The 27335-nt window shown below is 41.6% G+C and overlaps 1 protein-coding gene across 6 annotated transcripts in view; it reads right to left on the bottom strand.

The window, feature by feature from the left end:
- Positions 1-27335, bottom strand: part of ZSWIM9 (zinc finger SWIM-type containing 9) — a 90458-nt gene that overhangs the window by 37414 nt on the left and 25709 nt on the right. For all 6 annotated transcript variants that reach the window (XM_073552132.1, XM_073552128.1, XM_073552133.1 and 3 more), the window contains exons 2-5: positions 26075-26172; positions 10132-11198; positions 4747-4955; positions 265-1414 (exon numbers count right to left, since the gene is read on the bottom strand). In XM_073552132.1, coding sequence (XP_073408233.1) covers positions 265-1414; positions 4747-4955; positions 10132-11118 — 2346 coding nt within the window. In that variant the 5' untranslated portion in view covers positions 11119-11198; positions 26075-26172. The remainder of the gene's footprint in view (positions 1-264; positions 1415-4746; positions 4956-10131; positions 11199-26074; positions 26173-27335) is intronic.

Genomic DNA, 27335 nt, shown 5'->3' with positions numbered 1-27335 from the left:
ATGCAGCTGTCACAATCGCCAGCGGCGCCAAGATAGCATCGATCGTGGCTGTGGCAGCACGGTTTCAGCTGTATGTTATAGCCGACATTCCTAAACATATAGCGCAAGTTCTAGCTACTGACACACGGATGTCTGGTAGCCAGCTACTAGCAAGTCTACCAATCACTACACACTATCGCAAAAAAATACACGTGACAATACAGCAACATTGTTTAAGAACAAATATTGTTAGTGGCACTAACAAACAAGAAATCCAATGAATACCTGACTATAGTCACTTTCAGCAGTTTGCTCCACAGCAGCATTGCTCTCCTCCTTGACCGATATGGACGGTGCTTCTTCGTCACACACGGGTAAGCTTTCCTCAGTGAGTGAAGCATTTTTGGATTCAGTCTGCTCTTGAACATGACCTTCATCTTCAACAAGTAATGCATGTAGACACTGGCTTAAAGTGGACAATGATCCAAGCTGTGCTTTTAAATCTTCATGCTTATTTTTCACATAATTAAAAATTGAGTTTTCCAAATCATTTGTCATATTGTCTTTTCCAGACCAGAAGTTCCATAATGGATGCCAGCTTTTAAAATAGTACTGGAAAACCTCGTCAGGACAGGCCGCCTTCAAGTCATTAAGGTGCAGCGTATACATGTCAGTGGATGAAGCTCGAGAAAGACTAACCAGCAGCTCTTTTATTTGAGATTGTTCCATTTGACTCAAGAATGTAATCTTGTGATGCATGAACTCAAGCACAAATGGTAGGCAAAGCTTCACTGTGGCATTCGGAAACAGCAGCTTTGCTTCCGAATGATTCAGAATATCCGGGTTTAGGGTTAGAAACTTTACTTGTTTGCTCAAATCTGAGTGTACCTGAAGAACAGAGAGTAAAAGAAACCTTAATGTTTCGTGGGATTGCTTCCTTGCAAAACAATAGGCACATACTTTCCACTGAAAATGTTCATCTTGGCAAAAAACAGAATACAAATCAAACTCTTGATTGAGACCTGGAAGGAAAGCAACATAGAGGTGCTCGGAAAACTGCTGTATCAAATTCTGCATGCCAGTGGTCATAAAAAATATATTTTTCAATGTGAACTTATCATCTAAATAAACCAGTTTTATTTTTACACCAGGGTCTGTGTTAAATAGAGATTCAAGTTCATCTAAAAATCGTGACTCTCTGCCAAATGGGAAGTGTAAATGGAGAAGCTTCGTCAAATCTGTTCTATCCATAAATTTATCAGAAACATCATTAGGCTTTTTCTCTGAAAATTCCACAAAGGACTCAGGTTTTCTTGTAAAACGAGATGGTAGGTCAATTTCTGAATCATGGCTGTGATTGAGGTCGGCTTTTGTGATGATCAGTTTGTCCATCTCTGGGCCCAATCGCAGTTGAATTGTTGCAGGACAACGTTTCCTGTGAAATAAAGAATTTCAAGTATTTCAGGAAAGCTTTCAGAAAATCACTTTAGCACAATGGAAAGAGATAGAACAGTTGGTCTCTAAGGGTGGGCAAAGCCTAAATAGTTAAAAAAAAAAAAAAAATGTTTTAATCCACTGTCTCCACATTTCAGAGGCTAGACTGACAGATCCAGCTGTTGACAACATATTCTTTACACTGTTTTGAAATTAAAAAAAAAAAGTAACAGCCGTTTTAATATTTCATAAATCAACAGTACTTATGAAAATAAGTAACTTTGTAATATATCTTGTCAGAGAAATGTGCTTTGTTTTCCTCATGGACTTAGGCTTCAATCTCAATTCAATGGTAAGACTTGTAAAACTTCTCCTTGTTTAAGGAGGGCTTGTAGCAGAATGTCTGTCTGCCTCTAGCTCCTTCCTCCTAGTTTCAGGAGAACTTGCAGCAGGATGTCTGTGTCTGCCTGTATCTCCTCCCTCCTTGTTTCAGGAGAACTTGTAGCAGGATGTCTGCATCTAGCTCCTCCTTATTTTATGGGAACTTGCAGAAGGATGCCTGCATCTAGCTCATCCCTTCTTATTTTATGGGAACTTGCAGCAGGATGTTTGTGTCTGCCTGTATCTCCTCCCTCCTTGTTTCAGAAGAACTTGTAGCAGGATGTCTGCATCTAGCTCCTCCCTCCTTATTTTATGAGAACTTGCAGCAGGATGTCTGTATCTAGCTCCTCCCTCCATATATTATGAGAACTTGCAGAAGGATGTCTGCATCTAGCTCTTCCCTTCTTATTTTATGGGAACTTGCAGCAGGGTGTCTGCATCTAGCTCCTCCCTCCTTATTTTATACGAACTTGCAAGCAGGATGTCTGCATCTAGCTCCTCCCTCCTTATTTTATGGGAACTTGCAGCAGGATGTCTGCATGTAGCTCCTTCCTCCTTATTTTACAGGAATTTGCAGCAGGATGTCTGCCTGTAGCTCCTCCCTCATTTTATGGGAACTTGCAGCAGGATGTCTCCATCTAGCTCCTCCTTCCTCATTTTATGGGAACTTGTAGCTGGATGTCTACATCTAGCTCCTCCCTCTGTATTTATAGGAACTTGCAGCAGGATGTGTGCATCTAGCGCCTCCCTCTTTATTTTATGGGAACTTGCAGCAGGATGTCTGCATCTAGCTCCTCCCTCCTTATTTTATAGGAACTTGTAGCAGGATGTCTGCATCTAGCTCCTCCCTCCTTATTTTATAAGAACTTGCAGCAAAATGTCTGCATCTAGCTCCTCCTTCCTCATTTTATGGGAACTTGCAGCAGGATGTATCCATCTAGCTCCTCCCTCCTCATTTTATGAGGACTTACAACAAGATGTCTGTCTCCCTCTTGTCCCTCCTCTATAAGGAAAATGCAGCAAAATGTCTGAGTCTGTCTCTAGCTCCTCCTTAGTCCCCTCTACACAAAAACTCATGAGCAGAAACTGCAATCTTCTATATCAGTAATGTGAAAGTCGGTCTTCAGTGAATACAGATTTTACAGAGTAAAACATCAGACAATGAGGAAAGAGGCAGATTTTTATGATAAGATATATTACTAAGTTTCTTTTTTGAAACAGAATTTTTAAAATATTTAAAATGAAGAATGTGAAGCTTTTAACCAAAGTACACCGAAATCCAAAGCCAAATCAATGATGTATTTGGAAACTTTGTCCAAGGCCAATCTAGCAAGTAAAACATGCAGCAAACATTTTGCCCAACATGTGAACATGGCCTTGTAGAAGTTGCATGTCACAGCCCATCATCGCTGCAACAGTAAGAAGAGCCAGGCGGGAGCCCAGGAAGCTTCACAACAGGAGAATTAAGGGACAAGCATAGCATAGATACTTTTTTTTATTTCTGTACACCACTGTGAGCGGTTTAACCCCTTCACGACATCCGCCATTCTAGTACTGCGCGGAGGTTGCTTCCCTTCCTTTGATGTGGGCTCTGGCACTGAGCCCACATCAAAGCTGAGACATGTCAGCTGTTTTGAACAGCTGACATGTGTCCGCAATAGGCGCAGGTGGAATTGTGATCCATCCGCGTCTATTAACTAGTTAAATGCCGCTGTCAAACTGACAGCGGCATTTAACTTGCGCTTCTGGCCATTGGGCTGGAAATACGCTCACCGGTGACCAGCGTCACGTGATCAGGGGTCACCAGGGTGTTGGCATGACAACCCGAGGTCTCCTGGAGACCTCTATGGATGTCAGTGCCAGATTGCTATGAGCAGTAATTCAGCTACATATAGGTGATCTGCTCATCGCCTATATGTAGCAAAGTCGATCAGGCTATGGCAGCTTCTAGCCTCCCATGGAGACTTTTGAAGCATGCCAAAATTAAAAATAAAAAAAAATTAATAAAATTAAAATAAAATCAAACCTACACATATTTGGTATCGCCGTGTTCAAAATCGCCCAATCTATAAATAAATAAAGGATTAATCTGATCGCTAACGTATATTACAAGAGTCAGTGGCATCTCTGCAAATTTTGCATATGCACGTGAGTCTCTTGCCAACATGTGTTTGCGCCATACGCTTTCCGGCTGAAGAGATGTACTGCGCATGTCTGGAAGAAAAGAAGATCTGCTCCAGCAGTCGACCCTCTGTTCCTCCGCGTACACCAGCTGTCTCAACTTCCGGACATGCGCAGTGAGCCTCTGAGCCAGTGCACCCGGCTTCACCCAGGGTCAAGATTTGCAGAAAATAGGTGACAACGCCGACTCTTGCAAATCATGTTATCATGCCCACAGGGGTGTGATAACATGCTGAGTGGGACAATTAGTCTGGGGAAACTAACGCCTCATCCACTAGTCAATATTAAATGTGCAATATTTGTTAAACAGTAAAAAGGGCTGGTTAGGCAATGTATTTAGCAAGGAATATACAAATACTGGTGAGCTAGAGGGCATAGGGGACCAGACAGGTTCCCATTAAACTTAAATCATCTCTAGACCATATTTTCTCAACTGTAGTTCTCAGTCACATCTCAAAGCAAGAAGAAAACATTAAAAACTCCTGTAGAAATTGCACCTCTTACACATAGGGAACAAATCAAGAAATACTGACAAAATGAAATGTTGGGGTAGATGAAGACCAGAGTTGATATGCATGGTGCCACTGCAGACATTTTCAGTTTTTTTCATGCCTAACCCACTTAATAAATAACAAACCCAAGCCTCTCCCCTCTGTACCAGTCTACCATTGTTAGTCTACTGTAAGTGATATCTGTAATTTGTATGTAATCCCTTCTCATGTGCAGCACCATGAAACCAATAGTGCTATATAAATGAATAAGAAGAATTACCTGGTATAACTGCTGCAACCAAGGTTCACCATACTGTACTTTAGAGACTGCAGCAGATCATTACTCACGTCCTCATTACTCAGAGGTACAGAATTACGTATAACAAATATAACTTTCTGTTCTTCACACCACATATTCAGAAAGGACTGAAAATCTTCCCAGCTATAAAACTCCATCTGCTCCAATTCATTCCTTTTATCTTCAGAAGCCTTAGAATAATATAAAAATGTTATTCAGTTTTCCTTATTTACACTAATATTTGCTTTATAGAATGCCAGGCACATTACACACATGGTGAAACAACCAAGAGCTTGCACGTCTCCCACAACTGTAAGGCTGGTTTCACAATGGCGTTTCAGACTTGGATCGGTCAGCGCACGGCCGCCGCTAAGCTTCGCCCCCTGCCGCGCCTCCTCCGGTTAGCTCCGCCTATGGGTGCAGGACGCTGCATGCGACCTGCGTCTCCTATCTTTAGCATTGGGGACGCAAGCCGTGCGCAGGTATGCGTTTGATGGCGCAGGCGTCCTTTTGACGGTGTGCCGAGCGCACCAAAATGCAACAGGTTGTGTTTGGCGCACCATCAAAAGGACACATGCGCCGCCAAACGCATACCTGCGCACGGCCTGCGTCCCCAATGCTAAAGATAGGGGACACAGGTAACATGCAGCGCCCTGCGCCCATAGGCGGAGCTAACCGGAGGAGGCGTGGCAGGGGCGGAGCTTAGCGGCGGCCGTGCGCAGACCGACGCAGGTCTGTGAAACGCCAATGTGAAACCAGCCTTACCTGGACAAGTTACTGTCTTCTATCTGGACATCCCCTTTTTAAATAAAGTAATTTCCCTTGCAAAATGAAAATAATAGTCATTGAAGGCACTGGGTCTACTGTGATAGTGTTATGCCATGTAAGCCCTGCACCAGTCAGGGGCGCTATTGTGCTGCTTCACTCAAGCGTCTTCATCCTAGCTCAGAAAAGTGAGTGTGCACCAGACCGGCCGCGGATCGGCTGCAGGGCTCACGTGCCATAACAATGTTGGGAGGTGAATGCTATTTTTATTTTACAAGGTGGGCTATGGATCTTAAAAAAGTGTTGCCCAAATAGAGGACCACCCCTTTAAGCTTGGTAACAATCAATGGCAAGTCTTCATATTTATGCAGCAATACAGAAAAGGAAAAATTTACCGCTGCATTAAAGAAATATTCCCATGTGAACAGCTACTTACAGACCTGCAGAACAGGTGACCACTTCCAGGCCCACTCCATTCATGGTCTATAGATGAAACAATGCATTGCTCTGCTATCTAACAGGGCTTTTCTGGGGATCAGCCTATAGGTGATACCTTGCTAAGGTAATAGACCTTTCAGGACTAACAATTGCTGCTTCCATTTATAAGCTTTCAAGTAATCAAAATAATTACCCAGTGAAAAAGCAAGGAATGTAATGTAAAAGCCATAGTTATTGACTTGAAAAGTTGTTTAATTGAGGCACATGATAGTATAAAAAACATAACAATGTAGTTCGAGCTAGGGTCCTGTATGCGGTCACCCGCTCATCAGCGCTGACTGCACCGGTCAGCACTCAGCGGCAGCACTCATCTCTTCTAGCCTGCCCGACGTCCTGGGCCTCCAAACACACGCTATTGATATTATCTACACTTTCCGATGTATAGAACTCCCAAGGGAGTGCTGAAAAATTACAACAAATGTTGTCAGTTATTAAACAATATGTAACGTGTAAAACTCTATTCATATCTTATGCCATGGCTCCCATAGTATCGGATACATCAGGGGCTGAGACAGACACCAATGACTTCGCTGCGTGATGGAACTGCAGAACAAGGCTCTGAACAAAGCCTTAATGGGGGTTGTTCCCTTTCAATTCCATTTCTCCGCTGTCCCCATTGTCTGGCAATGGCTGCTGATCTGGGGCACTTTGACAGTGCGGCACCAATCGGTCAGCAAAGCGGCTCTATATGGCCATTCCCTTGTAAACTGGTCAGCTGATTGGCTGCTACGCGATCAACGCGACGTCAGAACCACAGTCAATGCCTAATACTGGGAACAGCGGCGGAGACCTGTCAGGGACCCAGGGAAGGTGAGCGCAGTACAGTTTGTTTGTTTGTTTGCTTTAACAGCTAATGTAATTATATGGCAGGATGAACATCACCCAAAACTAGAATTTAACATATAACTAATCATACTATCAATGCAATAAATTTGCTTCAAAGGTTCAATTAGGCAATTTTAACCCCTTTACCCCCAAGGGTGGCTTGCATGTTTACAATTCTAACCACTGTCTCTTTATGAAGTCATAACTCTGGAACGCTTCCATGAATTCTGGCGATTCTGACAATGTTTTCTCGTGACATATTGTACTTCATGTCAGTGGTAAAATTTCATTGATATAACTTTCACAATTTTCCAAAAATTTTCATGCCCTTAAATCAGAGCTATGTCACAAAAACTTAATAAGTAACATTTCCCACATGTTTACTTTACATCAGCACAATTTTGGAGCCAAAATTTTTTTTTTGTTAGGAAGTTTTAAGGGTTAAAAGTTTTTTTTAGGGACCACATCACATTTCAAGTCAATTTGAGGGGTCTATATGATAGAAAATACCCAAAAGTGACACCATTCTAAAAACTGCACCCCTCAAGCTGCTCAAAACCACATTCAAGAAGTTTATTAACCCTTCAGGTGCCTCACAGGAATTTTTGGAATGATTAAAAAAAATGAACAACTAACTTTTTTTCACAAAAAATTTAGTTCAGATCCAATTTTTTTATTTTCCCAAGGGTAACAGGAGAAATTGGACCCCAAAATTGTTGTGCAATTTCTCCTGAGCATACAGATACCCCATATGTGGGGGGTAAACCACTGTTTGGGCGCATGGCAGAGCTCAGAAGGGAAGGAGCACCATTTAACAGATCAATGCAAAATTGGCTGGAATTGAGATCGGACGCCATGTTGCGTTTGCAGAGCCCCTAAACAGTGGAAACCCCCCACAAGTGACACCATTTTGGAAACTAGACCCCCTAAGAAACTTATTTAGAAGTAAAGAAAGTCTCTTAGCTACATGAAAATAAAGGAGACTAGCAGCAAAAATTGCAGATCAACTCGGCTCAGCGCCTCCTATATTCAATAGCCTAATAAGAATGCTTCAACCAGCATACATATCAATGGATCACTCAGAATATGCAAAACACATTAATAAAGTATTTCTTTACTTGTGAATACTGTTGTGTGTATGCATGTGTAATGCAATTTGCATATCTTGTGTGTACCATGAACATGTATGCAAGAACTGAAGCACTTTAATATGACTATCTATCTCCGAGGCCCTAAGCCAAATCAGTTTGCACTTTCTGCTATCAGTCTTTTTCTATTGCTGTGCACTTAAGAGACTCATTCTATTTGTGAATACTGTCACGTGTATAATTTTACCGTAGATACTCTACTATCAAGAAATTATTTTGATAGATTGAAAAAATCTATACCTCCGCGTCTCTTGTTGTCATGAGGCACCTATGTGTAATGGTCACATGTGACTGGACACACCGCCTCCAGCAGGGCGAATTTATATGACACACGCGACCCTGGATACACCGCCTCCACTAGGGCGAATTTAAACAATAAAACGTGCAGCCGGATACACCACCTCCAGCAGGCGAATTTCAGAATTACACATAAAACTGGATACACCGCCTCCAGCAGGGCGAATTTAAATAATAAGGGGAAACACCAGGGAAACAATTACAATGGTGCGCCCTGCGATAAGGAACGGAGACGTGGAGACCTCCTGCACTCCCTGAGTCAGTCTCTACACTCCTAACAGTCCCTATACAGGCTCCGCACCTGTCGCTGAGCTGGAACCTAAGAACCCTAGCTCGCCCTGCACCTATCCCACAATAGTGAAATGGACGGTGCGGAAACTAAGCCCACCACTGCACTGAAACACACATAAGGGAAGTCACAAAACAGGGGTAACACCACTTAGCTTTGCTCTGTTGCTCTTGCTCCCAGCAACAGAGTCCACCACCAGAATTCAGCTTCCACCTGAAGCTACTACACCAGAGCTCTGCCTGAGCTGCAAGGAACTCTTCTCTGTAGTTCCTTCCTCCACCAGACTTGGTTGGCAATGAGCACTATCACCAACAGTGATTGCAACACCTGACACTCTTTTATAGCAGAGCAATCACACCTGCTTTATAATCACATGCACTAAACTAAAGAAACCAGAGTGCAATGACACCGGGGGCAAAACTAGAACTGAAAGACACCACTGTGTAATAATCCTAATGGCCACCGGGGGCAAAACCAAACTTAAGCACACAACTTAAGGAAAAAAAAAAGTTACCTGTGCTTTTTATCTGTCACGATCCAGCATGGATCATGACACTGTGTTTTTTAATTTTTTTGTGTACTGTGGTAAACTTTTTGAATATTGTACTTTTTAATAAATCTATAACTCTTGTTTCCAAATTCTTTTTGAATCTGCATTTTGTGTTAAAATATATCATACCTTTCCGTCATTGTGTCCCATGCCATAATTCATGTCTTGGGGACATACAGTTTTCAACCTGAATGGTGCCAAGATGCGACCATCCCGGCTGAAAACTACCGGTGAATAAGCTGCTGGGAATGCAGCGTCAGTGACCAGGGGTGATGTCATAGAGGTTACCTCCGGTCACTGAGTTCCTTTGCCAGACGGGCCGAGCTGTAATCAGATCCCTGCTAACACAGTGAGCGCTCATGGCTCACAGGGATCTCACCGAAGTCACTGCAACTCAGCCAGGCTGGCAAGGTAGCGTCAGTAACCGCAGGTGACGTCATAGAGGTTACCTTCGGTCACTGAGCTCCGTTCCCAGCCGGGCTGAGCTGCGGTGACTTCAGTGAGATCCCCGCTAGCACCAAAAGCGCTTACCATGCTAGGGGGGGGGGTTTAACGTAGCTCAGCCTGGCTGGGAACGGAGATATAAGACATAAACTAAACCTTTATTAAAGTCTTAATGCAAAGACACCACAACCACACAGATATACATACAACCGTGTCACCTACTAGACCCTACAAAGGGGTCCTGATATCAAACCTGCCTAACTGCGGAGGTTGGCACCCTAAACATATTCGAGATTGGCGCCCCCGCTCCCGTTGCCTGATGTTACATAGCCAGTGAGCTTTCAATCAAGCTAAAAGATGCTGGTGCTGTGAGGGGAAACAACTTAAATCAGGCAGTGGCCCCTTAAGTGCTCTGCCACACCCAGTGAACATAAAACCTAATTTGCATATGAATAAACCACAGAACTACTAAACAGGTACTGAAACAATCAACATCATAAACAAGTCAATATAGCAAAGTACAGATGTAACACTTTATAATTTTATTATACCTGTTCCTCCAGATTTAAGGGTGAATCAGACACTGGCTCAGAAGCGACCTCAAGTACAGCATCTGGAACACTTTCTAACTCATGGGTTTGGCGAAGAATGACCCACAAGCACTGATAGAGGGACGGTAAAATGCCCATTTTTGATAATAGTGTATAATGAAGGGATGCAACATAAGCATTTATTGATTTTTCTGTTCTAATCCTTTTGCTGTCTTTTGTGCACCATAATTTCCTGCTTGGATGCCATGTATCAATGTAATATTGGTAAAATTCTGCAGGGCTTGATGCCTTTAAGTCATTAAGATGGCGATTGTAGACTTTCAGAGATCGTGCATGAAACATGGCTTGTATGATGGAGTTTATTTGACCTTGGGTTTCCACTTGCAAATGAGCAGCTCTCTCTTCTAAGACCCTAATAATTAACAACATACAGTGTCTTACTGTTGTGTTTGGCAATAGCATCCCGAGGTCTAAAGAATCCGAAATCTCTGGGTGTATTATAATGGATTTGATCTGTGCCTTCATTCTTGGAATACTTTGTAAAACAGAAACTATAAGAAACCTTAATGTGTCTTGGTTGTTAGTTTTAGATAAGCAGCAGGCGCACATCTTCCATCCAGAGTTATCTTCACAGGAAACGCTGTACAAGTTCAATCCAGGGCCAATATTACTAAACAAATCAATATAAAGATTCTCAGGGTTTTTCTGCGCCAGCTCTTGCATTGATGAAGACATGATAAAAATGTTCTTCACTAAAACACTATCTTCTACAAAGACAAGTTTTATTTTAGCATTTGGATCAAAAATGAAAAAACTATCTAGTTCCACAAGCACTTGAGTGTGATCTTTAAGAAAATTTGAAGCAAGTCTTAAAAGTCTGGACAAGTCATTGCGATCCAAAAATTTTCTAGAGATGTCATTTGAGATTTGAGCAATTCCTGCAAGACTCAGTGACCTCACTTTTTTTGTCTCAGGTTGGCATGCCATACTTGACAGTTTAGTCAATTTTAAATAATATGTATGTTATTGTATTTTTTATAAATCCACCAATATACTTAAGAGGCAACCTAAAAGAGAAGAAAAAGAAAAAGCACAAAAGTCAGAAAAAAACACTTAAATGCATCAATATACGAATAAAAAACTTCTACAAATGTACTGCTATTTGAGGGAGTATGAAGAAATCATTAGAGCTTTTTTTTTAAATTTTAAAACTTTTAATAAATTTTCAAAACACAAATACAAGTGTCATAACCATCACAATTTCAGTCGTGTTAAGAGTGAACGCATTAAACATATCACAATGCATATAGCATTAAACAGTAGACATAACCAAAATTTGTACTTACAGTTACATTAAAAATAACATCGAAGTGTAAAGAAGAAATCAGATTATAAGAGAGAAAAAGAAAGAAAAAGAAAGAAAAAGAGAAGAAGAAACAAGATGGAAATGGGGAAGTACCGACAAAGCAGGGCTGTGGAGTCGGAGTCGTGGAGTCGGAGTTAGTTTTGGTTGGAGTCAGAGTCGGTAGAAATGTACCGACTCCAGCTTTAAAAAAAATGTATTAATATTTCATAATTGAACTTTCATATGAATTTTATAAATGTTACTCAAATATATATGTTCTATCAAACTATGAACAACAGTGATAAGCAGTTCTGCTGGAGATAGAGACATTTCTTACTTCTTGTGTGTCACTGTTCTCCACTGCCCTTATCTAATCTTAAACTTGGTTAACCTCATGCTGCCTCAACCCCCCTACTTACAATGTATGAAACTGAAAGTGAAAATGTGTTGCAAATTCTTAGTAGTAAAGCTCCTCCTCTAGACTAGATCATACTAGGTGTGCATCTTCCAAGCATCTCACAGCTGCCTGCTACTCAGAAGAGGAAGACTGTAAGAAGTATTATCCTTTCAACAAACTTTGCATCAGATAACTGTGAGCACATGAGGAATAATAACAGTATTACTGACCACTATATCAGTTGTACGACCTGGCAATAATTTTGTACAATTGTTTTTAGGAAAAACAATTGTCATTTGGATTGTGAATGCAGAATTAAAAACCTGAGAATGTCAAAGAAGCATCACATTAAATCAGCTGTATTTGAACATTTCACCATCACTCAAGATAGAAAACATTATGTCTGTCAGTGTATGACAAATGATCCAGACGAAAACAAATGCTGTGAAGCCAAGATGAGTGCATATTCAGGCAAAGATAAAAATGCTCCTACCAGAGCTTCTAATCTAAAGAGACATTTACAGCGCTTTCATCCAGAAGTACTGAAAGCAGTGGATGAGAAAGACTGCATCCAAACCAATGAACCAGTGCCCAGCTCTTCCAGCCAAACAACGGAACAGAGAACTTTGCAGCCATCAGTTGCAAGATATTTTGTCAGTGACAAAGTTACTGTGACAATGACAGTAGATACATTTAAAAAACAGATCATAGAGCTTGTTGTAAAGGATAGTGTGCCTATTTCATTATTTTCACGACCAGCTTTTATGTGTCTGAATGGGGAAATGGCCCGTAAGCTTGGTGTTTCTCTGGAGAGAGAGAGTATTAGAAAATTAGTAATCGAAGAAGCTTTTAGACAAAAGGAAGAACTTAAAAAAACTCTCAAGGGACACTTTCTGTTTCTTAAAATGGATGCCTGCACACGTCACAGAGTGAACTATTTTGCCATCAATGTCCGATTTGTTTGTGACAAAAATGAAATAGTTACCAAGACATTGGCAGTAAAAGACACCAAAGCTCATCACACCAGTGAGTTTCTCCAGGTCTTGGTGGAAAAGGTTCTGCAAGACTATGAACTTAAAAAAGAGCAAGTTCTTTCTGTCGTAACTGACAATTCTTCAAATATGATAAGTACTATTAAGCTAATGAACGAGAGTAATGATGGTGACCGGCAGCTAGAAGAACATTCTGGGTCCACAGACACAGAAATGTTTGAAATAGAGGAACACAGTATTGTAACTGAGGAGCAAACTGAAGTTGCTTCAGATGAACAGCAACATGATAGTTTAGATGATCTTGTTGAAACTGTGTCAATATGTTCTTTCATTCATCACATGCGCTGTGTTGTGCATACGCTACAGCTGGCTATAAGAGACAGTCTGCAAGAAGGACATGCTGCTGCACTGATTGGCAAGGTGAGAAAATTGGCTACTGTTGCCAGAACCCCTAAAGTTGATTCAATTTTGAAGAGACGTGCTGGAAAAGGGGCAATTATTGATCAAGCCACACGATGGGGCAGTACTTACTTAATGATTCAGCGCTTGGTTGAACTGAAAACCTTTCTTGTAGACATGGCTAAACCTCAACTGACGATAAATGAAAGTCAGTGGAATCAGGTGACTGAGCTGGAAAAATTGCTAGAGCACCCATTTACAGTGACTAAAAAATTACAAGCAGAGGACTTAACTCCAGGTATTTTCTTAAAGGAGTGGAAGAACCTGATGTTTCGCCTGTCCCAAAGAGGAGGGTTAATTGCAAGTGGCATTGCTACAGCAATGAAACGGAGAGAGGAGCTACTATTACAAAATAACATTCTTTTGGCAGCTGTTTATGTAGACCCAATGCATCGGATTCTTCTAGATGATCAACAGCTAAGTAAAGGAAAAGAAGCTCTGTTTGAAATAGCAGTAAGGATCAAAGGGTTGCAGAACAGTCAGGAGGAACAAGAAGAATTTGGTCGTCCTGCCACATCTTCACCCTCATCATCAACTGATGAAGAATTTAATTTCGAAAAATATTTGGATCACAAGGACCGTGCAAACCGTTCCCGCATAGAAGAAGAGTCATCCCCATCAAGGAACACAGCCAGTACATTTCAGCAGAATTTTTCATGTGCACTAAAAGAATTTGAGAAATTTGACCGTTCATAAAAAATAACAGTGCAACAAGCGATTCCTCTGTATCCTGACATTGTCAGAGATGTTGCCCGAGTGGTTATTGCTTTGCCACCAACACAAGTTAGTGTAGAGAGGTTGTTCTCTGCTCTCAAAATAATTAGATCAGATTTGAGGGCATCCATGAAGGAGGATCTGACAGAGGCAATACTTTTTCTGAGGACAAATTTATAGATTTCTTCTTATTAACTGCATAAAAGTGTTTATTGCATATTTACTTACAGTTTAGAAAAGTTTATAAAAGTTATTTGCTATATTCTAATTGTATTATAATAAATGTAGTTTTTGCTCTAAGTGGTCTGATTACTTATATGATGGTGAGAAACTGAATAAGCACGATGTTTAATATTTTACAACAGTAATTTGTTGTTATGAATTGGCCATTTATGAAGGAGTCGGAGTCGGAGCCGGAGTCGGAGCCTGATAAAATCCAGGAGTCGGAGTCGCAACTGTGGCTTACCGACTCCACAGCCCTGCCACAAAGGAGACAATTATACCATCAGGGAGCCTTACACAACTATAGATATAAGATATAAACTAAACCTTTATTAAAGTCTTAATGCAAAGACACCACAACCACACAGATATACATACAACCGTGTCACCTACTAGACCCTACAAAGGGGTCCTGATATCAAACCTGCCTAACAGCGGAGGTTGGCACCCTAAACATATTCGTCGCTCCACGACGGCTGTACCCTAAATCTCCTAAATAACCCTGGATAAGTGCAGTAAATAATCAATCACTTGACCAGGAAAGGAGTGTATAGGGGTTGCCACAATGATAATAGCTGGGTAGGCAACAATAGAAATAAAGTGCAAAAAACAATGCAGTTGACAAGACAATAAAGTGACATGTGCAAACAAACGAGTACCTAACTAACTGTTCCCTGTATTTGTAACCCTTCCTGTCAGCGGAGGTTGGCACCCTACTGGTCAGCGGAATGGCGCCCCCGCTCCACGACGGCTCACCCTGAGCAAGCCCTGATGTAGCTGATAATTACACATAAGGGTGAAAAAATATTTTTTTGGAAGGAATTATAGCATGATAATATGATATAGCATACTAAAAATTAATAAGACATATTGATAACAGTGAAAGCGTACTCAAGTTTTTGATGCTGGATAGGAAAACCTCACCGCGTTTCTCCTAACAGGATCATCAGGAGGTAGATAGTTAGATGCTGTGTGGAAAATGACCACAACCCCCCAATATATATATATAGATGTATTTGCTAATTAGTAACGAACACTTCCTGTGTGTAGTAGACGTCACTATGTAATGGTCTCACAGTGGGGACAGATATAGATCCAATGTTGAAAAAGCAGACAAGCTTGTACTCTATCAACCAAAGTCAATCACATCCAATTGGCCGATACATCTGTCAGTCAAACTGGTGGAAACAGTTGCCCCGCCATTGCTATAATATCGGGCGTGCGCTCCATCTGGAACGCACTCGCCTACCAGCTGATGTCCAACGCTATGTGGTGATTGGCCGGAAGGTGACACCTACATCACACACGATGCTTCCTGTCTCAATCGCGCATGACCAAAAGCTGCAAGCGGGCGGTGTGTAGCAGGAAGTGCACGATATGATTGACAAGCGCGCATTACCCTGGTAACGCCACCGTTTTCCATCTCGCTCTTCTGATTCAAATCTCTTGAAACATGAACAAGAGGCTTTAACTAGGTTAATGGATCAAAACGATCTGATAATAAAGCCCTCAGACAAGGGTGGTAATCTTGTAATTATGTCAGAGAAAGATTACTTGCAGATGTGTCAAAATATCTTAATGGACAAACAAACTTATGAAATTTTATCTTCTGACCCATCAGTAAGATATAAAGTCAACTTGAAGGAAATATTGAGGAGAGCCAGATTGGATAGCCTCATCTCTAAACATGAACATGACTTCCTTTGTCCCTCTCAACCCTTGATTGCCACTTTTTACACCTTACCAAAGGTGCACAAGGGTTTTGATCCCCTGAAGGGACGTCCAATTGTGTCAGGATCAGATTCCCTTATCCAGAATTGTGGTATTTATATTGATCGAATACGTCGTCCTTTTGTTTTGACTCTTCCGTCATACATCAATGATACATCAGATCTCCTTTTGAAGCTAGAAGGTATCCATGTCACTGATAACTCTCTTTTAGCCTCAATTGATGTTGAGGCTTTGTATAGTAATATATCACATGAACTGGGCCTGAGGGCGGTGGAATACTTTTTGAAAACAAGGGCAATCCAGTATAGGGCCCATAATCAATTTGTGCTGGACATATTGCGTTTTACCCTGCCCAAAATTTTTTTTCTATTTGACAGGAAGTACTTCCACCAGCTATGGGGCACTGCCATGGGCAGTCCCTGTGCCCTTTCGTATGCTGGCCTGTTCCTGGGCTGGTGGGAGGAGACCCTAGTCTTCTCAGATGACCCACAGTGGTGGCAAGAGCACATCGGGACATGGTACAGATTCAATGACGATGTGTTTGTTATTTGGCAGGGGACAGAGAGCCAATTCCTACAATTTGTCAATGAGTTAAATAACTAACATTGGCATGAGGTTCACATATGAAGTGAACAAGACTACCTTACCATTTTTGGATGTCTTGATTAAGAAAGAAGAGGATGGCTCTCTAAAATCACAAATCTACCACAAACCGACCAGCACAAATAGTTTGCTTCGATGGGATAGTCATCACCCTGAAGCATTAAAACGTGGTATCCCCAAAGGACAGTTTTTAAGGATAAGGAGGAATTGCTCAGACATGGATGCCTTTAGAATCAGTCTATGGATATGAAAAGGAGATTTCTGGATAAGGGATACCCTAGGAATGTTATTGAACAATCTTATCAATATGCCTCATCTCAAGATAGAAATTCTCTTCTGCAAACTCGAGTAACCGATTCTCCTGGGGTTTCCGATGTGACCAGGATCATTGGAACTTTTGATTGTCAGAAGAAAATAGTAAGGGGTATTCTCAATAAACATTGGGACATTTTGACCTCGGACCCTGATCTTAGAGGTATTGTAGGACCACACCCAATGATCACCTTTAGAAAGGGACGTTCTATAAAAGATAGTTTGGTACACAGTTACTTCAGGAGATCCACCACCGCGGGGACATGGTTGGATCGAAAAACTTGCGGTTTTTTCAAATGCAGTAACTGTGTCAACTGCTAGTTTGTGAGATCGTGTAAATTTTTCACAAGCTCCCATAATGGGAAAAAGTTCTATCATAGAGATTTCTCAAATTTCAAAACATCGGGTGTCACATATAGGCCACATGCAGTTGCCCACATGATTATGTGGGGAAAACATCCAGAGAATTTTGACGCAGAGTTGGTGAACATGCTGGTGACATCAGGCATAATCGTGATACTCCTCTGTCAAAACACATTAATGTGATGCATAGAGATAATATGGAGGAGATTCGAATCTGTGTCATTGAGGTAGTTAAACGCAACCCTGGGGGGGGAACTTTGACAAATTATTGCTGCAAAGGGAATGTGCCTGGATAAACAGGTTGGAATCCATGGCACCGAATGGACTAAATGAGAGTCTATCTTATGCCTGTTTTCTATAGGCTCGGTGACTTGTAGGGCTATTTTATGTCATGCCAGACAAAACAAACTCCCATTAATATGGGATGCACAAATTTTGCTGTGCGACATTTTTATTTATATATATTTTCTTTCTTTCTTTTTATCAACTTGTACCTTTATTACGATATGATGGAAAAACCCCTTTGGGAAATGAACAGGAGACTTTGCTGTATTGACCATACTGATGTCATATATTATATATTTTTGATGGTATATTTTTAATATTTAATATACTGTAATTTTGTGGTTATTATTGATTGTTTATCTGTGATGCATATATATTATTGACCTGTTGTGATTTTCCTAAAATGATCAGGACCAGCGTGTAGCAAGATATACTTCCTTGTTATTTGATATAGATATATATAAATAAGGAACACGCTATATTAAGAACCTCTGGTAAATAAATGCGTTTGTTGCATTTGGGTATTCGTTGCGATTGAGATATTGCAATGTTGTCCTGATCATTTTATCTATCTCGTAGTGATAAGTAGATTGCGCCCTATGGTTGCGCGCAGTTCATTTCCTTATGCTCTTCAGTGAATGTGAGTAGACTGAGATTCTTAATGAAGATGCATTCCCTTCTACGCGACGCCCATGTATTATTTTGTATTGGGCATGCGCGGTTTATCATTGAAGCAACAGGAAGCGGTGGCGTTACCAGGGTAATGCACGCTTGTCAATCATATCAAGCACTTCCTGCTACACACCGCCCGCTGGCAGCTTTTAGTCATGTGCGATTGAGACAGGAAGCAACGTGTGTGATGTATTTGTAACACGCCGGCCAATCACCACATAGCGTTGGACATCAGCTGGTAGGTGAGTGCGTTCCAGATGGAGCGCACGCCCGATATTATAGCAATGGCGGCGCAACTGTTTCCACCAGTTTGACTGACAGATGTATCGGCCAATTGGATGTGATTGACTTTGGTTGATAGAGTACAAACTTGTCTGCTTTTTCAACATTGGATCTATATCTGGCCCCACTGTGAGACCATTACATAGTGACGTCTACCACACACAGGAAGTGTTCGTTACTAATTAGCAAATACATCTATATATATTGGGGGGTTGTGGTCATTTTCCACACAGCATCTAACCATCTACCTCCTGATGATCCTGTTAGGAGAAACGCGTTGAGGTTTTCCTATCCAGCATCAAAAACTTGAGTACCCTTTCACTGTTATCAATATGTCTTATTAATTTTTAGTATGCTATATCATATTATCATGCTATAATGCCTTCCAAAAAAATATTTTTTCACCCTTATGTGTAATTATCAGCTACATCAGGGCTTGCTCAGGGTGAGCCGTTGTGGAGCGGGGGCGCCATTCCGCTGACCAGTAGGGTGCCAACCTCCGCTGACAGGAAGGGTTACAAATACAGGGAACAGTTAGTTAGGTACTCGTTTGTTTGCACATGTCACTTTATTGTCTTGTCAACTGCATTGTTCTTTGCACTTTTTTTCTATTGTTGCCTACCCAGCTATTATCATTGTGGCAACCCCTATACACTCCTTTCCTGGTCAAGTGATTGATTATTTGCTGCACTTGTCCAGGGTTATTTAGGAGATTTAGGGTACAGCCGTCGTGGAGCGGGGGCGCCAATCTCGAATATGTTTAGGGTGCCAACCTCCGCTGTTAGGCAGGTTTGATATCAGGACCCCTTTGTAGGGTCTAGTAGGTGACACGGTTGTATGTATATCTGTGTGGTTGTGGTGTCTTTGCATTAAGACTTTAATAAAGGTTTAGTTTATATCTTATATCCATAGCTGTGTAAGGCTCCCTGATAGTATAATTGATGTTTTTTGACCTTACTGGTTATACCTTCTTTTTAAAAAAAGACAAAGGAGACAATGAACTATATCCAGAGGCACCGGAACTGCCAAATCAGTTGTCTCCGATGAGATCCCGATATTCATTGGAGGATTTAAATTCCATCCAATGAGACCATGATTTGTAAAATATGATTCATATGAGTTGCTTGTTGTCGAGGTTAAGTCCTCTATCAGCATTATCTCATTCATTTTAGCAAACCATAGGAAAACTGTTAGGATGGTGTCTTTTTCCACAACAAAGAAATGCACGCTCTAGCAGATGCAATTAAGTGTGTCAATATAGAATTTTGTAGGTTTTAAAAGGAATGTCGTTGAGATGGAGAAAGACGAGAGATGAATTTAGGTCTGTGATAAGATTTGTGATTTTAGCTATCACTAGTTCAACTTTTTCCCAGAAAGGGGAAAGAAGTTTACAAGACCAGAAAATATGCATTAGGTCGCCCTCTTGCTCCCCACCTCTCCAGCACATAGGACTGGCATCAGGAAATATCTCTTGCAGGCTGATTGGGATTACCATAGCGATAACAGTTTCTAACTGGAATCATGAAAGCGCGAACAAATAGACGATTTGTGTGTTAAATTACAAATACGTTTCCACTAATCATTCATCAGAGATTGGCCTAAATCACTCTCCCATTGAGTTTGGAAATGTGTTTTGGGTTGATCTATGGGATCGATCAGTAGGGAGTAGAAGAAAGACAAGGTGCGCCTCATGGGTTCTGTTTTTGTGCACTCTTCTTCAAACATATTTTTGTCACATTTTTGTAGTGGACTCTAGATGGAAGAGAGTGCAAGAAATAAGATAGCTGACCGGCTCACCAGAAACCCAAAGAGGAGGGGGCGGAAAGACCTTGAAGGCATTCCTTTGATGGCCATTCGTTTCCCATTCCAAAATGGGATACTCTGAAACAACCGCTATTAAACCAAGAACGGAATACTTTGCCCTCTATCCCTGGGGGAGAAAGAGTGGCTTGCCCAATATAAGATACATGAAGGAGGCCTGTGGTATGATCGATGACCGTACTATAGGATTATTGCAGCATGCAAGTGTAGCTCCAATAGTAGGGTGTGTCTTTAGACCATTAAATACAGAAAGGTCAAACCAGGGAATAGTGGTTAGAGGGATGTTTGTGACTTTGTTCAATCCCGACCAAGGCCTTCTCCATTCCACAATTCTAGAAAGGTGGGCAGCAGTATAATATAATCTGAAATTGAAAAGGATTCACCGCGCTGAGAGAAAGAAGAAAAAAAAAAAAAATGATTACATGGATACTCACCGCAACCTGGCGGCAGCCAGCAACGGATGTGCGGGGGCCTCTGGGCTTCGAGGAAATGCCGGCGGAGCCGCCGCCCCTGCACCGGAGCACAGCCCGCCGCCACCCTCACCCCACAGAGCCCACCTGCCCCTGCCCACCTGCCTCAGCACAGCTTGCCCAGCCCACCTGCCCCAGCACAGCCCAGCTGCCCCAGCACAACCAACCTGCCCCAGCACAACCAACCTGCCCCAGCACAGAGCCGCCGCCACCGCACCAGCCTGGACCACTGAATGACCCCTGTGACCACTCCTCCACCTGCGCTGGATCCCTTCCCAGGTAAGCTGAATTCGGACTGTAAGACGGACCTCCATTTGACACAATTATTTTTTTCCCTATATTCCTTCTGAAAATTGGGGTGCGTCTTATGGTCCGGTGCGTCTTGTAGTCCGAAAAATACGGTATATCCAACAGTTTTTCCTATATACGGATCACCAAACAGAGTGAAGCATCCCTGACATCAAGAATCACCTCTGACCTTGGGTTCCTTCTCACACCATTAAGTGAGTATCCGTGTAATCATTTTTTTTTTTCTCTCAGCGGGGTGAATCCTTTTCAATTTCTGATTCAGCTCATTTTAACAGGCACCGACACAGAGCCTGTTTTTCACCAGCCGCTTCTGGGATCCTTTACACATTTTCAAGTGGACTAGCACCAGTGTGCTTATTGTTACTTGTTTTATAATCTGAAATCAGGCAAGGCAATACCCCCAGATTAGGACGATGCAATGTATTCCTTGCTACAACTTAATCTGAGCTGTGGCAAGATCTTTCAAGAAGTACGAGGAGACAGCAATTGGGAGGGCCTTGATAACATACAGGATTCGAGGTAGAATGTTCATTTTAAATATCACACTGAAATCATTAGCTCTTGAGTTCTTCTTCCCTGTTAAGTTGCTATAACCTGTGCAGACTTCGCTGACATCCCTAGGGTGTTCAGTGGCTGCATGTTTCGTAACCCCTTTACAAAAAAGGATGTTGGAAAAATGCCTTATTTGCAGGGGAAGAGTATGTAGAGCGGCTCCACACACAGTGGGTGCTGGGGTCACCAAACAAATCACGTCCGCTTGTAAGCGCTAGTTTGCCAACAGTGTAACATTTTAGATGTTGTGGTCAATACCAACCGCAGCATCTAAGCAGTTAAACAAAATGTATGGTTTTGTCAGGGTTGCAACATGATCACAAAGCATGGGTTTCATGCGAGAAAATAGTTAAAATTACAGCGCTTAAACCCTCACTCAGAATCAGTGACCAAAAATATACAAAAAGTTATGGGTTTCAAATTATATCAACAAAGAAATTATAAGGTAAATATATATTTTCATTTGAACCGCTTATTTAGTATGAAACATGGAAGGACATTATTGTTAAGGAAAAAATTATACAAATTACTTAGCATTTTAAATAAACGCCAAAACGGTGACAAAGAATAATTCAATTCTTTAGCATAGAACAATGTTTTAGACAGTCACACCGGTGAAAAGGGTTGTGCTGGCTGACACAGAGGAAAAAAAACAAAAAGAATTCTGGCTCTCACAGACCTGTTGGTAATTCTTTAACCCCTTAATGGCCAGAGTTTTTTTCGGTTTTGCGTTTTCATTTTTTGCTCCCCTTCTTCCCAGAGCCACAACTTTTTATTTTTCCGTTAATATGGCCATGTGAGGGCTTATTTTTTGTGGGACGAGTTGTACTTTTGAACAACACCATTGGTTTTACCAAGTTGTGTACTAGAAAATGGGAAAAAAAATTCCAAGTCCAGTGAAATTGCAAAAAAAAAGTGCAATCCCACACTTGTTTTTTGTTTGGCTTTTTTGCTATGTTCACTAAATGCTAAAACTGACCTGCCATTATGATTCTCCAGGTCATTACACGTTCATAGACACCAAACATGTGTAGGTTCTTTATTTAAGTGGTGAAAAAAATTGCGACATTTTCCGAGACCCGTAGCGTCTCCATTTTTCGTGATCTCGGGTTGGGTGAGGGCTTATTTTTGCACGCCGAGCTGACGTTTTTAATGACACCATTTTGGTGCAGGTACAATCTTTTGGCTGCCCCTTATTGCATTTTAATACAATGTTGCGGTGACAAAAAACGTAATTCTGGCGTTTTGTCTTTTTTTTCTTGTTACGCCATTTTTTTTATTGATAGAGTGGGCGACTATGAACGTGGTGATACCAAATATGTGTATGTTTGATTTTTTTTTTTTTATTGTTTTATTTTGAATGAGGCAAAGGAGGTGATTTTAACTTTTTTTTAAAAAATTTTATAAACTTTTTTTTTTTTTTTTTTTTTACTTTTGGCATGCTTCAATAGTCTCCATGGGAGACTAGAAGCTGCCATAATCCGATCGGATCTGCTACATACAGGCCATGATCAGTTTCGCCTGTATGTAGCTGAATTAATCACTTGCTATGAGCACTGACCACTAGGGTGACCGGATCTCATATGGGGGGGAAAAAAAATGTCAGAATTTTGTCCGTCTGGACCCCACAAAACGATTCCCCTTTCCAGATATTGAGAGAGCCAAAATTTGACCCCGATCAAACGACGTTAACCCGTGCCGCTCGTCGCTCAAAGTTTGAAAAAATCCAAATTGAGGTATTTTAAGATTTAGGTATTTTGCATAGTCTGTTAGACTATAAAGAATGTGACAACAACTTTGCAGAAATAGCCCTGACCAAATTTTCGAACCATTTGTGGTATTTGAATGCAGAGTTGGTGGGATTATCGTTTTTTGATCCCACCATTACAGACAATGAAAAGTTGTTAATGGCTAATAAATTGCTCAGTAGCACAGATGAACCATCAGAGCACGCTAACCTACATGAGTTGATAATTTTACATAGTTATCTAATCTATTCTAGAGCTTTTGTTAAAGTAGTTTTTGAAACGTCAGAATATAATGCTCGGCATTTGCTTACAACTTGCAGGACATATTGCTTTTGTTCTTCATCTTTTGTCAGAAGGTCGTTAAAGTCGGTTACTTCCTACCTCTTTTAATTTTTCTTTCCTAACTTTTGGATTTACAACCCTAGCGTGCTCTGATGGTTCATCTGTGCTACTGAGCAATTTATTAGCCATTAACAACTTTTCATTGTCTGTAATTGTGGGATCAAAAAACGATAATCCCACCAACTCTGCATTCAAATACCACAAATGGTTTGAAAATTTGGTCAGGGCTATTTCTGCAATGTTGTTGTCACATTCTTTATAGTCTAACAGACTATGCAAAATACCTAAATCTTAAAATACCTCAATTTGGATTTTTTCAAACTTTGAGCGACGAGCGGCACGGGTTAACGTCGTTTGATCGAGCTCAAATTTTGGCTCTCTCAATATCTGGAAAGGGGAATCGTTTTGTGGGGTCCAGACGGACAAAATTCCGACATCGATTTTTTGCGGTCACCCTACTGACCACTGGGCAGAGCTCACAGCAAGCCGGCAGTGACAACCATAGACCTCTGGTTGTCATGCCAATCCACCAGTGACTCGCGATCACGTGACGGGAGTCACCGGTGGGTGGATTTCCGGCGTGATTGCCGGAAGCACATGTTAAATGCCGTTGCCAGTGTTTGACAGTGGCATTTAACAAGTTAATATCCGTGTGTGGATTACGATTCCACCCGCGGCTATTCCAGGCACGTGTCAGCTGTTCAAAACAGCTGACATGTCCTGGGAAAGATGTGGGCTCACTGCCGGAGCCCACATCAAAGGTAGGGAGTCTGACATCGACGTACTATTTCGCCCGTCGGAAAGGGGTTAAGAAATCCTCCTACTCTGCATTCATTACCTGTATTAACTGCACCTTTTGAACTCGTTACCTGTATAAAAAACACTTGTCCACACAGATATAAATATGTAAGAGACATATATAATCAGTGCTCTGCAGGTGTAGTTTACAGTACATGTATTTAATTACTAAACAAAATTATTTTCTGCAAAAAATGACTTGGGATCTCACAAAATTTTATTAGTCAGCACAGTGAAAGTGGACAGCTGGGGGCTGATGTTTATAGCCAGGGAATGGGGTAATACACATGGAGCTATCCAGTCTATCAATATTAGCTTACAGCTGTCTAGTAAGCCTTTACTGGTTATTAAAATGGGGACAGTCCCTAGAAAATAAAAAATATGACGCGCTGACGTCATTGAGGTAAACGGAGTTCATTGGATATGAACTCTGCTCACCTTTCTCATAGCACCTCAAGGCACTGAGCTGCGCAAGCACGTGCAGTTCACTGTCTCAGCTGCCTGACAGCTGAACGCTTGCATCAGGCCAGTGTTCAGCATGTCAAATAGATGTATAAGAGCTAGATTCATCTATGGGCAAATGGATTATCATTTTTCGCGGCGGCGAGGTGAGGAATATTGTTATTTTTTTAAACTTTTTTACAGGGGACATGGGCATAGAAGGATTATCGTCATCGGGGACAAGTGAGGGATTAGGTTGTTATTTTAATTATTTTACAGGGGATATTGGCTTCAGTGGATTGGGCGTAAAGGTGAGCGCAAGTTTACATTTTTATTTTTAAATAAACAAACAATTGTCAGTGTCTTTATTTCAAATAAAGGACTTTATTCAGGGTATTTTTTATTTACAATATGATTATGAGGTTTGTAATGGGGGTGTCTCATAGAAGCCTTTCCATTAATAAACCCTGGGTTTGATGTCAGCTGTCAATACAAAGCTGACATCAACCCCAATACTATCATACCACTTGCCAAAGCACCAAGGCAAGAGCAAGGCTAAGCACTAAAATTGGAGCATCCCATTTTTTGAGACGGCTGAGAGTTGATGTTTTTAGTCTGGGAGAAATGGCCCATTCCTAGTCCATCAGCCCGCAGCTGTCTGCTTAGCCTTTGCTGGCTATTAATTATAGGGGGATCCTACATCATTTTTTGGGGGGTTCACCCATTTTAATAACCAGTAAAGGTTAATTTGACCCTTCTTTTGAAAGGATGTAATGGGTGAACAATTATGGTGGCAGACTTGCTGCCGTAGTATCCCATCAACACCCCACAATGTCAAGGTGGGGGCACTGAAAGGGGTGAAAATATCTGTGTCCAACCTGTAAAGTACCATAGTCACGAAAGACTGAGGCACTTAACGGGTTAAACTCTCTGATCCTGGCCGTTTCAGCAGGCTCCCATAATGATTCCATAGCAAAAATGTACTTGTACGTTATTCTGCGGGAACTATACATCGTATATGAGGTACATGCATGGCAACTTTGCATAAAAGGGTTAAAACAAAACTGACTTTCATTTATACCCACCCAGGATAAGGAGTTGAAATGTTTCAATAGGCAGGTCACTTGGAGTCACCTACATCTTCATCTTATAGAATATATTCCATTAGTGGACAATGCAAAGCCTGAAAAATAAAATAACAGAAGCCGAATGAAGTCCTGTGAAATGGCAGGGAATCAAGTTTTTGTTTTTTCTAAATAAAACTGTACCACTGATTATCTTTTCCTTAGGACAGATGAACAATATCAGTTGAGTGGGAGTGTACACCTGATCAGCTCATGCAGGGATGGCTGGAAGCAATGTGAGCAGATCATGGCAGCTCCTCAAACTGTACATGAAATCTTACACAAAAACAATCCATAGACTACAAGGAATGTAGAGGTCAGATCCTACATTTTCATATTAAAGGCCCCGTCTCACTAAGCGATCTCGGTAGCGAGATCGCTGCTGAGTCACAACTTTTGTGACGTAACAGCGATCTCACCAGCGAGATCGCTGTGTGTGACAGCGATCAGCGAGCGGCCCCCCTGCCGGTATCGCTGATCGCTGGAAGAAACCTCTGGACATTTCTTTGGTCGCTGGTCTCCCACTGGCCAGCATGCATCGCTGTGTGTGACAGGCGGGAGACCAGCGATCAGGTGTAAAAAATAATAAAAAAATTAAAAATATAGTTATTCTCACCTTCCGACGTCCCATTCAGCCATCCTGCCTCTTCTCCACGCTCCGGTCCCAGTGATCCTTTGCACGAATGACTGCGAGACTTTGCAATCCCGCGAGACCGTGACATCTCGCGGTCATTCTCGCAAAGGATCACTGGGACCGGAGCGTGGAGAGAGGCAGGATGGCTGAACGGGACGTCGGAAGGTGAGAATAACTATATTTTTTATTTTGATTCTATTTTTTACAGGGGTGGCCAGCGATGTCGGGCGCTCGGCATCGCTGTGCTGATCGCTGGTGAAGATGTCTGTGTGACAGCTCACTAGCGATCACATAGCGACTTACCAGCGATCCTGACACCTTGATATCGGCGTCGGGATCGCTGGTAAGTCGCTTAGTGTGACGGGGCCTTAACTCTTTTACATGACAACAGCGTTACATTAAATACTTGGTTGCTGTGCTTGTTTGAAGTCAGATAAGGCCTCTTTCACACTTCCGTTTTTGACCATCAGTCAAAATCCGCCAGGTTTTGAAAAAAACGGATGCGCCATTTTTTTTTGTGGATCCGTTTTTCTCCCCATTGACTTGCATTACTGGCGGAATTTGACGGATGGGCATCCGTTGGATCCG

The sequence above is a fragment of the Dendrobates tinctorius genome, unplaced genomic scaffold (assembly GCF_039654945.1).
Source record: "Dendrobates tinctorius isolate UK_male_01 unplaced genomic scaffold, ASM3965494v1 ptg000184l, whole genome shotgun sequence".
Classification (NCBI taxonomy): domain Eukaryota; kingdom Metazoa; phylum Chordata; class Amphibia; order Anura; family Dendrobatidae; genus Dendrobates; species Dendrobates tinctorius.
This window is presented reverse-complemented; position numbering and strand designations above follow the sequence as displayed.